The 14,333-nt window shown below is 62.5% G+C and overlaps 1 protein-coding gene across 6 annotated transcripts in view; it reads left to right on the top strand.

Moving 5' to 3' along the window:
- Positions 1 to 13,992, top strand: part of TRAPPC9 (trafficking protein particle complex subunit 9) — a 560,212-nt gene extending 546,220 nt beyond the window's left edge. For all 6 annotated transcript variants that reach the window (XM_057531917.1, XM_057531923.1, XM_057531919.1 and 3 more), the window contains 2 exons: positions 12,365 to 12,585; positions 13,232 to 13,992. In XM_057531917.1, the coding sequence (XP_057387900.1) occupies positions 12,365 to 12,585; positions 13,232 to 13,399 (389 nt within the window). In that variant the 3' untranslated portion in view covers positions 13,400 to 13,992. The remainder of the gene's footprint in view (positions 1 to 12,364; positions 12,586 to 13,231) is intronic.
- The last annotated feature ends 341 nt before the right edge of the window (positions 13,993 to 14,333 follow it).

The raw sequence follows: 14,333 nt of genomic DNA on the forward strand, positions 1-14,333 counted from the left end.
TGCCAATCCTGGGGGCGGCCCCAGGTACTCAGGCCCTGCTGGGCGCCAGGGGATGGAGGGAGGAGTGCCCATGTCCCGCCCTCCGGAGTCCGTGGTGGTGGCAGGACCCCGGGTAAACGCAGGATGCCGAGTGCAGCCCCCGAGGCACCGGGGAGGGGAGACTGGGCTGGACAGGCGGACAGGGCAGGCTCCCAGGCCCAGGCAACGATCCGCCTGCGCCAAGGTCCAGCGGCATGAAACCAACTGCACAGCCCCTTCCCGTGTCCGCTGGGGCCCTCCCATGCTCCTTCCCCTCTGGCGCTCAGCTTCCTCATCTAGGAAAGGAGGGTCCTGAGATTCCTGCATGTCCTCCTGGTGGCAGCAGTGCCAGCCGTGTGACCTGACCCTGTGGGTGAGAAGGTCTGCGGCTGGGACGACCTTGTGTGGTGAGGACCAGCCTGGACGCAGAGCCACAGGAGCAGCGGGGGGGGCTGCCTGGGTGGCAGCAATCTTTATTTAGAAAGTCCTGAGTGAAGAGGAAAACTGAGAGATTGAAAACGTAGGGACACTGCTCGGAGACAGAGAAGTCATTTCAAATTCTCTGCTGTTCTCAGAATGATGTCTTTGCATAATGCTACCAGCCAGCAGGCATAGCTTTCATTCTTCCGTTTTTTTCCTGGTTTATCTTCAGTTGTCTGAAGTGCTTGTCCAAAAAGAGAAGGTTGAAGCAGAGGGCCTAAGAGAGGCATTGTCTCCGCTAAGCAAGGTGCTTCCTGTGCAAAAGCAGTTCCGGTCCCTTTGGGAAGGGAAGGGCACCCGGGCTCTGGTGCCCACGCCACCGCTGATTCACACCATGGTCCTGAGCACGTCAGCTCCGCACTGGGTTCCAGTGTCGCTTCTGAAAGGGAACAGTTTGGAGAGATGAGCCCCGGAGGCCGGTAAACGTCATAGCTAAATGCCATAACAAACAGCCCCAAATTTCAGGGGCCCAACACAGCAGCCTTACTTTATGTTCTCATGGTGTTGGTGGTGGGGCCTGTCTGGAGCCCACTGGGGGACCCTGGCCCCGCCCACCCTGGGGCCCTGCCCATCCCCCAGCTTCCTTTATCCCACGGCTCCTCCCTGGACCCTTCTCAGCTGCTTTAGTTCTGGCAGCAGGCAGATGGGGGATTGTAGGAGGGATGTGTTTGTGGGCCAGCTTTGGGGGGATGTCATTTTCCCCCCAGCTGTCCACTGGCCGGGCCTTAGTCCTGCATTCACGCCTCACCACTGCGGGCACTGCACTCTGGCTGTGTGCCCAGGAGGCAAGGGAATGGTCTGGTGAACACGCAGCCAGCCTCTGCCGCCAGAGCCTCCCGAGTTCAAGTGTTCCATGAGGGAAGAGCAGGGCGGGCCCCCGGGTGGAGGGGACGCGTGAGCAGGGCCTTGAGACCTGGGGCAGGGGGACACTGCTAGGGAGAGGACAGCAGAGGGCCAGCCACCGGCACGGAACCCTCTGTCGAGACCCGGGTTCGAATGTGGCCGCCCCGAACTCAGTCTCTTCAAACTGAACCGACCTGTAGCTCCGCCTGCACCGCTGCCTCTGGTCCCCGTCGTGAGCCCTCGCGTTTGTCGGGCACTTCTCTGCCCCGGCTCTGCACACCAGCCCTCCGGCTGCATCACCCTTGCAGGCGAGGAAGCAGAGGCTCTGGCTTCTCAAGGGGCTCTCCCGGAACCTGGACTTGGTCTGAGCTCCGCCACCCTGCTCGCCTGGCCCGAGAACCAGGGCGACCGTGGGCAGGGGGACCCCTGACCTGGTGGGTGGTGTTGGCCGTGTGCGTCTCCCCCCGTCGTTGAAGCGGGTTTGCACGGCCCACAGGCAGCCACAGGGCCGCAGGACACAGCCGCCGGGGCCTCCCCTCCACCGGCCTGGTCCCCGCCCGCCCCGCGGGTGCTGGCCCCCGGGTGGACGTACCCGGGAAGCCAGAGGACATTCCACGAGTGAGCTCCAAGCCACACGCATCTCCCCTCCCACTCCAGCTCGCCTTCATTTTAATCTAATTTCCTTTCATCTTTAATGAAAAGTTGTAAAAGTAAAGTATTTACCCAGGAGAGCCAAATGGCTCCTCAGGAGCTGTTCTCGACTGGAGGGTAATTACACGTGTGGGTCTTGCGCGGTCTCCCTCCCCGATGCTGGGGAGGAGGCGTCCTGGCTTATGAACTAATTAGCTACCTCAGTAACTGTTAAAAACGCGCACCATTTAGCACGTTGAGAGCAGGGCTCGGGCCTCATGTGGTGCCCGCCTTGACGGGCGCCCGGCGCGGGACCCGGAGGAGCCCGGGCAGCCGAGCCGAGCTCTCGGGAGCAGCCCTTCTCCCGGCCCGTCACTCTCCTGTCGCACCCCCCGGCCTGCGCCAGCACGGCCGACAGAAAGACCCCCTTCCCCGCAGTGCGGGAGGCTCGGAACGTGCGGGGAGGCGGGAGGCGGCTGTGGGGCTTGATGCCACCTCCCCAGATGCCCACTGCCTCTTTGCGTGTAAGACCCTTGCCCAGAACACCGTCGCTCCCCCCTCCGGGGCATCTCCGTGCTCCTGACCTCTTTTGCAAACTCTCTGTCAGTAAAGCAGCAAAATAAGATTTGAAACATTTGGACTAAGGGAAACCATGTTTGGCACAGGTGGTCAAGACTTGGAGGAGTGGGCATGCAGGAGAGGCCGTGTGTGCGTGCGTGCGTGCGTGTGTGCGTGTGTGTGTGTGTAGACTGAAATACGGCTGCTGAGGGCCCGCATGGTGCCCTAGGTTGGTACACTCTTGGCTCTGAGCTCCCTAACAGCCACAGAGAAAAGGTCAGTTACTTGGCTCTCGTCGGTAGCGAGGGAAAACCTGCCGCCTTGGTTGCGTACCTAGCGACTGGCTACGTTGGCATTAGAGAAAGTTCACCACTTTTTACTGGCTAGTCGGGAACTGCAGGGTTTTCTACTGGACCTGCCTGTGCCTTCTCCCAAAGGACAGCCAGCGCTGGGGGGAGTGGGCAGCACCAGCAGGCCGGGGCCCCTGGCCTTGGTTCTCTTCCGCATCCCCGAGGCTCAGCTATTGTATTTCGTTCCCACTTGAGCTTCTTTTTTGCTTCATTTAAAGGGTGACAAAGCTCCTTGATAAATTCCCGAACCTAGCCTCGCCTGAATCAAATTTGGCTCTAAAATTTAGGCCCACCCAAGATTTATGTCAACTAGAAAAATGTGTGTGTCTTGTGAAATTTGAAATTTAAATGTGCTTTAGCTGAAGCAGGCTTGGTAGAGCCTTGAAAACTTGACTCACTCTGGCTGTTTTGGAGTCTTCACCTCATTAATTCCTACTGCATTGTTCCCAAGTCTTTAAAATGTTTTGTCCAAAATTAGACCTAGAGTCTGCTTAGCCGTCCAGTTTTATCAAAGAAATGAAAGGCAAGGAAGGTGGAGCTCTGGGGTGAGGCCGAGAGGGTGTCTTTGATGGGGGTTTGGGCTCCGGGGAAGAATAAGCCTTCCACTGCCGGCCCTGGGAGCTGTGTCCTAAAGGAGGAACGAGCCGGCCGTCCACGAGTCACCCCTCTTTGCCACTGAAAAGTGACTTGCGCGTGACCTTGGGGGGGGCCTGCTGATATTTTCCGTGTTTCCTTCAGCCCCCAAGGGAACTGTGCTGTGCAGGCTCCACCCGAGGTCCCACCTCACCCGTCTTCCAGTGCCTCTCAGAGCGAGACCGTGGCCCGGGACACACACGTGTGCGTGCACACACACACGCACACGTCAGAATCGACCTAGGAGGCCAGACTCCCGGGAGCCGCCAAGCAGGTCCCTTTTGAAAAGTCCACAGTGGTTTAGAACCGCTGGGCTGTCCACAGCCATTTGGCAAGTGTCTCCCAAGTGCCAGGACCGTCTGCCCGCCCCTGACCTTCACGCCCTCCCACTCAGTGGAGCAGACTAGAGACGGCTGTGGACGCCGCAGGGCCGGCCTGACCACTGGCCCATCCCTGACCTCGTCCTCTGGCTCCGATCTCTACCCAGCCCTCGTCTTGGCTCCAGAGGCCCTGCTCCCACCTGCGCCTCTGAAGTCGGGGTCCTGATGCTCTCTGCTGGCCTCAGACTCGCCCAGCCCCCTATTCTCTGCCATGCACAAGGGGAGAGGAGCCCACACTATGCCCCAGCCCTCTGCCCGGCCCCAGGCTCCAGGAGGACGAGTGGGGTTAGAGGCTTGGGATTCCAGAAGGTTCTCAGCCAGGGATAGATGAGTAAAGAAGACCGGACAAAAGGGCCTTTGCAGACTCCTGTCCCGGCAGGCAGAGGCGCACGTCCACCCTGTGGGGCGCTGAGGGCCGCAGCTGCCTGGCCGGGCATGGGCACAGCAGGGAGACGCTACCGCACCCGCACTAGGATGGCCGGGACAAAGAAAGGCAGGCGCTACAAGCGCTGGGAGGGACGTGGAGAACCTGAACGCTGCGAGTAGGGCTGTGAGATAACGCAGCTGCTTCAGAACACAGCCTGGGGGTTCCTCAGCAGGTTAAACGCAGACTCACACGACCTGGCAGTTCTGCCCTGAGGTGTGTGTCCTCGAGAAGTGAAAACCTGAGTCCGTACAGACACTTGTCCCGTAGTGTCCACAGCAGCACTGCTTACGACAGACAAGGGTGGAAGCACCCGAGGGCCCATCCACAAATGAAGACAAGCTGTGGCGTGGCCACACGACGGAACATCACTCCAGCGTGAAGAGGAGGGAAGTGCGGGCTCCCACAGGGCTGAACCTTGACAACGTCACGCTCAGGGAGGGAAGCCAGTCCTTAAAGACCGAATATATATGATGGTACTCATGTGAAAGTCCAGATCTGGGGCGTCTGGAGAGCTAGAAACTCGATTCGTGGCTGTTCAGGGCTGGGGGACGGGGAGAGGGGCAGGGATGGTGAAGGCGTATGAGGTTTCTTTTTGACGTGATGAAAATGCCCTCACATTGCCCGTAGTGATGGTTGCACAGATCTGGGAACCTATGGAAAGCCATGGAATTGTACACTTTAGTAGGTGAGCTGTGTTGTTTGTGAACTAAATCCCAGTAAAGCTGTTTAAAAAATAACACAAGCCCCTGTGCCCAGGGTTCGGGTGGGAGCTGGGCGCTTGGCTGGGCGCCTCTCCACACCGGGGCAGGTTCACCTGTAACGTGGGGCAGTGACAGCGCCAGCCTGATGGGGTTGGTCTGAGGACCGTGTGAGGCAGTGCCTGTGAAGGCTTAGAACAGTGGCCAGGGTGCCACTGGGAGCTCCTGTCACCAACAAGACTAATAACAGTGAGAAGCGCAGCGGGCTAGTGCCCGCGGGGGAGGGCGAGGGGGGCGCCTGGGTGCAGAGGGCCGCGCCAGGACAGGCCCCTTCCACCGTGCTCTCCACCTGCTCCCGGGCTCACGTGGGCCCGGAACCCTCTGGAGTGCAGTGGGCATGAGAGGTTGGCAGGTCCCCAGGGCTGTGTCTGCCTGTGTCCTGGGCACCGAGAAAGGCCGGCCCCCTCCAGGCGCAGCGTGCAGTAGGGGCGGCATTTGGCGAGGCCAGGCGGGGGTCTAAATCGGCCCCGCATGGGAAAGCGGAGCTGTTGCAGCCCGTCCTGGGGCAAGAGGGGAGACCGAGGCTGGAGGACAGAGCCGCCCCCTCCAGAAGCAGGGCTCCAGCCCCCATGCCGCTGCCAAGCCCCGGATGACGGGCACTCCGTCAGGGCAGCGTCTGGGGCGGGCCAGAGGCCCCGGGCCCCGGCAGCCCCATCACTTCCCGGACCTCAGCCTCCCTGCTCAAAACCCGCTAAACCCGCCCCTGTTCTCTCTGCCCTCCAGGAGCACATGAGGGTGGGGGGGAGGGAGTGGGCAGCGGAAGACTCGCCTGACCTCCTGGTGGCGCCTCGGGGTGCGGGCAGCGCCCCTTTCTCAGCGCGCTCTCACTGCGTGAAGCCCCGCCCGCTGGCCGCAGGGTGGCTGCCCTTGGCCAGAGCGCAGGCTGGCACCGCCGGCTGCCTTCCCCCTCGTGCCTTCCTCGCCAGCGTGGGCCCCGCAGGCCCTTCCCTCATCGTGCCTTCTATTTATAGCATGGGTTCCTGCCAGAGCCTGTCAACGTGCTATAGCATAAACGTGGCAGCCGTTTCAGGAGCCATTCTGGGCCAGATAAAATTAAGTCCGTGACTCTGGCTGGTATTAAAAGTGAAGGAGAAGCAGGGCCGGGGGCGGCGGGAGAAGATGGACTGTGGCCCAGTTTAACGCTTTGAGGGAAGACTAATCCGCTCCCTGGAGATTTCTTACAATATGAGATTCTCCCACATAAATAATCTCCACGAAAGCCGGGTCTGCGAGTCAGGACCAGAGCCGGGCAGTGGCAGCTTGGTCCTAACATCCTCTCTGCAGGGGCGCTTCGGGGACGTGGCCCAGTCCCCTCGAGTCCCAGGGGGCCCGAAGGGGGCAGGGCACGGCCAGGATTTGAGCCCAGGTACCCCAGCCCCAAAGCCCACTCACCTACTCCTTCATTCATCCACTCATTCACTCAACAAATATGAACTAGAAGAGTGCCTGCCTGGCCTGGGTGTTGGGGCGAGGAGGGAGGGACACACAATGGTTAACAAACAAATGGGTAAAGAAGAACTTCAGATAAGATGCTGAGGGTCACGAGAAAATGAAAAGAGTGGAAGAGTGATGGGGCAGGAAGGCTCTTTACTGTGTGGTCAGAGACAACCTCCCTGAGGAGAGGGCCAAGGTAGTGCGAACAGCAGGTGCAAAGGTCCTGGGGCAGGGATGTGCTGGGCCTGCTGGCGGAACAGGGAGGAGGGAGGCCACGTGGTTGGAGCGCGTGGATGGGGGAACTTGGCTCAGGGCCGTGCAGGGCCCTGGAGACCAGGGTCAGTGGCCGTAGTGTGATCAAAACTCCCTCTTATTCTGGGACCGGGCAAGGGGCGAGCGAGGACGTGACAAGGTGGGACCACGGTTCACGCCGCTGTGAACCGTTGGCTGCCATGCGGGAAGCTGGCCTGGGCTAGGATGGAGTGGGTCGGGGTGGAGATGGGGATGGCCGCCGGGCGGGCCGGTGGGCTGGGTGTGGGTGCCCGGGGAACACCTCAGTGTGACCTCCGGGTGCCAGGCGGGCCTGCTGGGTAGGGCCCCTTCTGCACGGAAAACCCTGGGGAGACAGGGTTTCAGGGAGAAAGTGGGAGGGTTTCGTTTGGGCCAAGTTAAGGGTGAGATCCCGCTGGACACCTGGGAGAGGAGGTCAGGGCTGCCCAGAGGAGCCGACGCCTGGTTGCGGCCCTCACTGGGTCCTGAGCCCCTCCTGCTCCGTCCTGCAGGGTGGCCACCTTTCCTGTACAGGAGTCCCTCCCACCTGGAGCTGCTGGAGGGCAGGGCCACATCCAGGGTGTTCCACAGACGCTCGTTAAGATAACGAGTGCTGTGGCCTTGGCCTCGGGCCTCGGGTTTCAGAAACTGGGGGCTTGGGGGCAGGTCGGGCAGAAACGAACCCGAACCTTTGAGCACTTCCCTTTGGCGCTTTTCACAGAGAGTGTGACACTCGCTGCGTTTCCAGATGAGGGACACAGGCAGGGTTCAGACCTCGCGGTCCACCCGCCCTCCCCTTGGGCCTGGGAGGCGGCGGCAGCTCTTTGGTCCCTGAGCGCTGCCGGGTTGGGCTCCTCAGCCACTCTGACAAGTGAGCGCCAGCCTAGTGGCTGAGAACAACACGAACTACTACCCCACGGTCCTGTAGGCCTGTCTAAGAGGTGGCGGCAGGCTGCGGGCTGGGGAGACCCCGGTTCCCGCCTTCTGGGCTCCAGGGACGCCTGCACCCCTTGGCCCCATCCTGTCTTCAAAGCCAGCCGTGCAGCTCCTCCCAGCCTCCCTCCGCCCCCATGGTCACGCAGCCTTCCAGGCGCTCTCCTGCCCCCTCTTGCCCTTATAAGGACCTTTGTGACGACATTGGGCCCACCCAGACTCTCCAAGATACTTGCCGTCTCAAGGTCCTTAACTGAATGTCACCTGCAGAGTCCCTTTACTGTGTGTGGAAACACGCTGCACGGGACCCAGGGATTAGGACGTGGACGTCTTTGGGGGTGTCATTCTGTCTAGCACACCACCCCCTCTGGCGGCACAGACTCAGGGTTCCGGGAGCTTCTCGGGGACAAGGCTGGACCTCACAGAGCCAGAGTTCTGTCTCTCCCGCCCACCGCTCCCGAGGAGCCCCCAGGTCGAGGTCCCCCGTGCATAGCTCCCCGGCAGCCTGGGGGTCAGGAGATGGGCTTCCAGGCTGGGGCCCCCCTCCCTGCCTCCCCGGGGGGGTGGGGGGCTGCCTCTCCTCTGAGGCTGGGACGTTCCAGGTCGCGATGTGGCCCACCTGCAGCTTGGCTGTGGGTCTGCATCCCTCCTGGACAGAGTGGCCGGGAGAGGCTGAAGGGACTTGTCCTGCTGCCTCGGTCCCCTCTGTCCATCGCATCAGCGCCGTGCTGGTCATCTTTCCCCATCAGCATTCACGGCCAGCCTGCGGGTGAGGAGCGGCCCTGGAGAAGCTATATAAATGCAAAGCGTCCTCTTCAGCTGGGGATTAGAGCTGGTCAGGGACCTGGCCCGCCCTGCGCATTCTCCACTGCCCAGGGTGGATGTGAGCGTGATGGTGATAATGATCCAGCCATCCTGCTGCACCGCTGTGTGCCCCGCCCCCTCTGCGTGCGCGTTTCCAGTTCTCACAGAACCTCTTTGAGGTGGGCTTTCCTATCAGCCCTTGTAAAGGTGAGGAAACTGAGGCTCAGAGAGGGCAAGCGGGGGGGAGTCAAGGAGAAACTACTCAAAACTGCGCAGCAGCAGGGATTCCTCTACCCCAGCCTGGAGACGGGCAGGGGGGTCACCACCCCAGGAAGTGGACAGTGGCAGCGGCCTGACGGGCCGACCCTGGAGGCCAAGGGCAGCAACTAGACCCCGCACACCCAGACATCAGACCTGGGGTTCCCACGGGGGTCTTAACGAGCCCACCCTGGATGCTGCGGGAAGGCTCCGGGTGATTGTGAGGAATCCTCGGGGCGGGGAGGCGCCAGCTGCGCGGGACACACTCGGACAGGTGTGCCCACCCCCTCCCTGCAGCTGGCCAGCCTGCTGCGGACACAGAGGGAGTGCTAACCCGCCGTCCCTGGCAGGGGCCCCGGTCTGGTGATCGAGTGGACGCGGCGCCCACCTTCCCCACCTGAGGGTGGAGGGGCCGGGCCAGGCGCCCCCCCGGGGACGGTGGACCGGAAGTCGAGCTGAGCCCTGCACGTGCCACAGGGCGACTGAACTCCCGGCCGTGCCGCGATTTAACATGTGGTTCTCATTCCTCTGGGCAATTTAGAAACGGCTCCGACACAGCTTGCCTTTGAGAAATTGTTAATTATTTCTTCCCTGCTCCTTCCTGGTGAGTTCTGTGACTCTCTGGTGGACGGCTGGGGCTTCTCCTTGCTGGTCTCAGCTGCTCCTTCCAGCCTGGCGCAGCGGGGCTTCCACACAAGAAGGGTCCCCTCTCCCCAGCATGGGGCGCAGCTGCCCTGGTCCAGAGTCAGAGAAGCGAATTCACTATAGCAAGGGGTGTGCTGGGACATGAGTGCCGGTGGAGTTACGACCCCCAGCCTGAGCACAGCCGTCACGGTCACCGTCAACACTGTTATCTCAGGTGCATTTTCACTAGACTTCTCGCCCAGTACCCCGTGGGTCCCAGGAGAGCCCAGCCCTGGCATCCTTTTCAATTCAGGAAGCATGTCATATTCTCGGAGAAAACGGGCCTCTGCTGCTTCCTCCCAGTGAGGGACGTGGGAAGGTTTGGTGCTCTCGGACCCAGGTTGGAGGTGCTGGAGCTGCAGGGTGGAAGGAGACAGCTGCTTGCTGAGCCCAGAAAGTCGTGAGTTTGGCAGGCAGTTATTGTGGGTGCCAGGCATGGGTGTGGCGTGACCAACTCTCCCAGTGTGCCTGGCACTGAGGGGTTCCCGGGACGCAGAAGTTTCAGGACTAAAGAGCCAGGGTGGATGAACCATGACAGTTGGTCACCTGTGACTGGGGACACATCAGGGAGCAAGACAGGTGGGTCCTGCCCCTCTTGAGGGTCGCCCTCCTCCCCAGGGAGGCAGACGAGGAAGCAAGCAGCTCTCCCCAGACTAGGGCAGGGCAGGCCTGGCTGGGTCTTCTGTCTGCCTCTGGATCATCACCCCGGTTTTGCAGATGAAGTGAAGGAGGCTCAGTTCGGCAGAGGGCCTCCTCCAGGGTGAAGGGTTGGGGCAAAGCCAAGATCCCAGCCCGGCCTGCTGCTGAGCCAGGGGCCAGCTCCGTCCCCCATCCCTGCCACCCTGGGCTGACCTCGGGACCATGCCCCTGCCCCTCATTTAGAGAATGCCAAGGAAAGAGTCCCACTGGGAACTGTGTCCACAGCCTCATTTCCCCTCTTCATTGCCCCAGGGGCCAAGTAGAGCTGGGCATCAGGGAAGGGTTAAACGGGCACCACCAGGTGAGCTGGGGGCTGCTCTGCAGATGAGCCATAGGCCAGTGCCTGTGGCCCATGGGGTTCTCTACAAGGGAGGACAGAGGGGGCAGAGATGCAGCGAGCCGGCCACCCTCCGCTGATTTGCAGGTAATCCTGTCTTCCCCTTAATGGAACCATCAACCAAGGCTCTCCTACACCTGCTCTCTCCACACGAGGCTCAGACTTGCCTGGCTGGGTTCATTGTTCAGCACGCATTACTGGGGCCCAGCCTGAGCAGGAGAGGGACCAAGGACTGTCATTATGCCCACTTCCCAGGTTTGAAACAGGCCCAGGACAGAAGCCGGTGTCTCTTGTTCCTGATATATCCTCTCTACACACTCACACACACACGCACTCTCTCACTCCGAGCCCTGGATGTGCTATGGAAAGGTCAGCTGAAGAGATTCCAGCACTCCTTGGGGATATCCACCTGCCTTGGAGGGAGGGTCTGCATGGCCAGTCCAGGGCTGGCCACTCTCCAGACCCGTGCCTTCCAGGAACCCCAGTGAGGCGCTGGCCTCCTCCCATGGGCACCGAGGCCCCATAGCTGTTGGGCAGGAGGGTCTTCTGTGCAGTCGCCTGGTGTCTAGAGCAGTGTCAGTGACTTAGGGGGTGTCCCCGACTAGCCTCCACTGCGGGATGCTGGTAATGGCGGGGTCAAGGTTGAGACACACGTGACGAGTCCTTAAACAGCAAGGTGGGCAGGCGTGAGGAAGTACACAGGTGACACCGTCACATCATTACTCCTGGGCCTGCAGATGTGACGAGGCCAGGGCTCAGAGTTGGCGCTTGGTAGCCCCACGGCCAGTACCGTGTGGTGTGAAGTCCCATTGCAGGTCTAGGACCCCCTTCCCTGGCCTCCGTGGCCCGATCAACAAGCCGGTGACCTTCTGGTGTCAGGAAGGACCCTTACTGACCGAGTCAGCATCCAGCACTGCCGTAGCAAATTACCACAGACTGGGGGCCTCGAGACAACGGGGCTTGACTGACTCTCTCACCGTTCTGGAGGCTGGAAGTCCACATTCAAGGTGCGGGCGGTGCTCTGGGGCAGGACCCCCAGCTCCTGGAGCTGCGGCTGCGTCACTGCAGTCTCTGCCTCTGTCTTCACCTGGGCTCCCCTCTGAGTCAGTTTTCTCCTCTTCTGCCTCTTTTAAGGACACTTGTCACTCTCAAATCCCAGCCCATGCCTCGCACCCATGCTTGAAGGCGGGTCCCCCAGACTACCCACCCTGCCGTCCTGCTGGGGTGTCTGGTGGTCTGAGGAGAGTGGGGGTCACAGCACAGCCTCTCCAGTCTACCTGCCCCATCACCCCACCCCCTTGCTGCCCCTCGTTCCCTGTTCCCTGCCTGACAGGCGCTCGCCCTGCTCCGTGACTCCCAGACCTTCCCCCAGCTGGCGTCCCGCCTCCGTGGCGCCCCAGGGCCACCCCGGCCCTCACTGCGGCAATCTGGGCGGGTCGGCCTGCGGGTGACTCGGTAGAGGCCCAGCCACATGCCGGTTGGCTCCTCGGCCCCGGCCTGTGCACGCTCCCCGCCAGTTCTTAGTCCCTCCCCTGGCTGGCCTCCACCTGCAGGAGCCCCTGGGGTCCGGGCCAGAGCTCAGCCCTTCCAGGCGGGGGCAGCTAGGAGGCCCTTCAGGACCCCCAGCTGACCCTGGGGCCCTCTCGGCCTCTCCAGCGTGGCATAGACCCCCCCGGGGTACAGCTCCGGCCCCGACGCCTGTCTCCGCTGGCCTGCACGTCGGGAGAGCAGGAACCGGGGCCCTTCATCTGTTTTCCAGGAGGCAGCCTTGGTGGGTGAAGGAGCGGGGAATGAATGAATGAATGAATGGAGGGAGGGAGGCCGGCTGGGCGGTGCCCTGACAGTCTCGTGCCCCGTGTCCCTCGCAGACGTGCTGGTGGACGGACAGCCCTGTGACCGCGAGGCGGCGGCCTGCCGGGTGGGCGACCCCGTGCGCCTGGAGGTGAGGCTGACCAACCGGAGCCCGCGCAGCGTGGGGCCCTTCGCGCTGGGCGTGGTGCCCTTCCAGGACCACCAGAACGGCGTGCACACCTACGACCTGCGCCATGCCGTCTCCTTCGTGGGCTCCGGCACCTTCTACCTGGACAAGGTGCGTGTGGCCCCGGTCACTGTCCCCCGTCCCACCCCTCCCCCAGTGGCAGACTTAGGGGTTGGTAGACGTGGCGGGCGGCCTCTCTGCGTTGACCCTCGTCCCCCTGACTCGCCCTGAGACCTCAGACGAGTTCATGTCTCTGTCCCTGAGTCCTGGGAGCAGAGCTAGGATGGGGACACCGGCCCCCGAGGGTTGTTAAGGAGCCGAGACGAGTGTGTCGGGGGAGCGGCAGGGCAGCGTCAGATCTCTGTGCCACTGGCACCGTTGCCCTGGCCCACGTGGCCGGCTCCTCCCTGCTCACGGTCACGGCACGCAGGCCCGAGGGGCTGATGGGGTCACGAGGCACAGTACTCATTCTCCACTTACCTGTTGAGATGGCGCCTTTGCCCCAGATGCTTCCCACGCTCCCCGACCCCCAGACGGCCCAGGGAGGGAAGTATGATTAGCGCCATCCTAGGATAGGAGCTGAGGCCCAGAGAGGTGCAGTGACTCGCCTGGGGCAGCACAGCAGGGAAGCCCTGGAGGGCCACAGGAGCAAGTCCTGGGGGCCCGCCCACGCCCGTATCTAGGTAGGTTCAGGGGTCTCCTGGAGGCTCTGGGGGTCCACGCTGCTCCCGGCTGATGCCCCTCTTCCTCCCCTCAGGTGCGGCCGTCAGGCCAGTCAGCCTGCCTCGGGGCCCTTCTGTTCCTCTGCACGGGCGACTTCTTCCTCCGCATCCGCTTCCACGAGGACAGCTCCAGCAAGGGGCTGCCCCCCTCCTGGTTCCGCCTGCCCAGCGTGCACGTGCGCGCCCTGGGGGCCCCGGCCTGAGCCGCTGCTCCCGCGGGGAGAGGTGACCAGAGTGCCCCCGGGCAGGGGACAGGCCTTTGCTGCAACTCCTGTCCACTCCTCCCACCCCTCCCCTCCCCTCCTACCTGCGGCGTCCTCTCTGGGCTTTGCAGGGGCCCCCAGACTTGGCAGCCGTGCCCCTTCCCACACTGGCCATCAGGGATCCCCTGCAAGAGGCCGCTGCTAGGGTGAATGCTGACCAAACCCCAGAGTGTGGCCCTGGGTCCCTGCACCTGTTCTGTGACCTGGGGTTCACAGCCCAGCCAGCAGGAAGAAAAGGTGAGCGTGAGGGAGGGGCACAGCCGGGGTGGGTCTGGGAAGCCTCCCTTGGCCCCTCGGCCCTTGGAATCCCCCGAGGGCTGGCTCTTCTCCCAGGGGCCCCGAGGCAGCCCAGCCAGGAGAGATGGCACTGTGGTTGGCTCCAAGAGGAGCCACCTGCCCCCGGTGGGTAGACGGTCACCTGTGTCAGCTGTTCTGGCCCCTGGGCTGGTTCCAGGCTGGGCTCTGGGGGGCCACGGCCTGTGTGTGTCTGCGTGTCGGTGGCAGATTCTCCAATAAAGGGCCTGCCTCGCTTCTCTGCTGGTCTGCCTGCATCCCTGCCTCTGCTGGTCCGGTGCGGTCAGGGGGCCGCCCCCCAGCTCGTCAGCCCCCAGCGCAGGTAGGGACTCCCACGACCCCACACAGCACACACGGCTGGTGGCCGGCAGGGTCGGGCCTGTGTCTGTCTGTCCCTGTGGCCCCCCCCAGGCCCCTCCCATGCGTGTGCTCTTTGGGCCTCTATGCCGCCCCTCTCAGAACACCGTCTCGAGTCCCACACCATGGTCCTCAGCCCCCGCGATGGCTCTGGCCATCTCAGCCTCTCACTTTCTCTCCTGAGGTCCACACACACTCGGGAAGATGTTTGGGGGTGACACAC

The sequence above is a fragment of the Balaenoptera acutorostrata genome, chromosome 17, assembly GCF_949987535.1.
Source record: "Balaenoptera acutorostrata chromosome 17, mBalAcu1.1, whole genome shotgun sequence".
Taxonomy (NCBI): Eukaryota; Metazoa; Chordata; class Mammalia; order Artiodactyla; family Balaenopteridae; genus Balaenoptera; species Balaenoptera acutorostrata.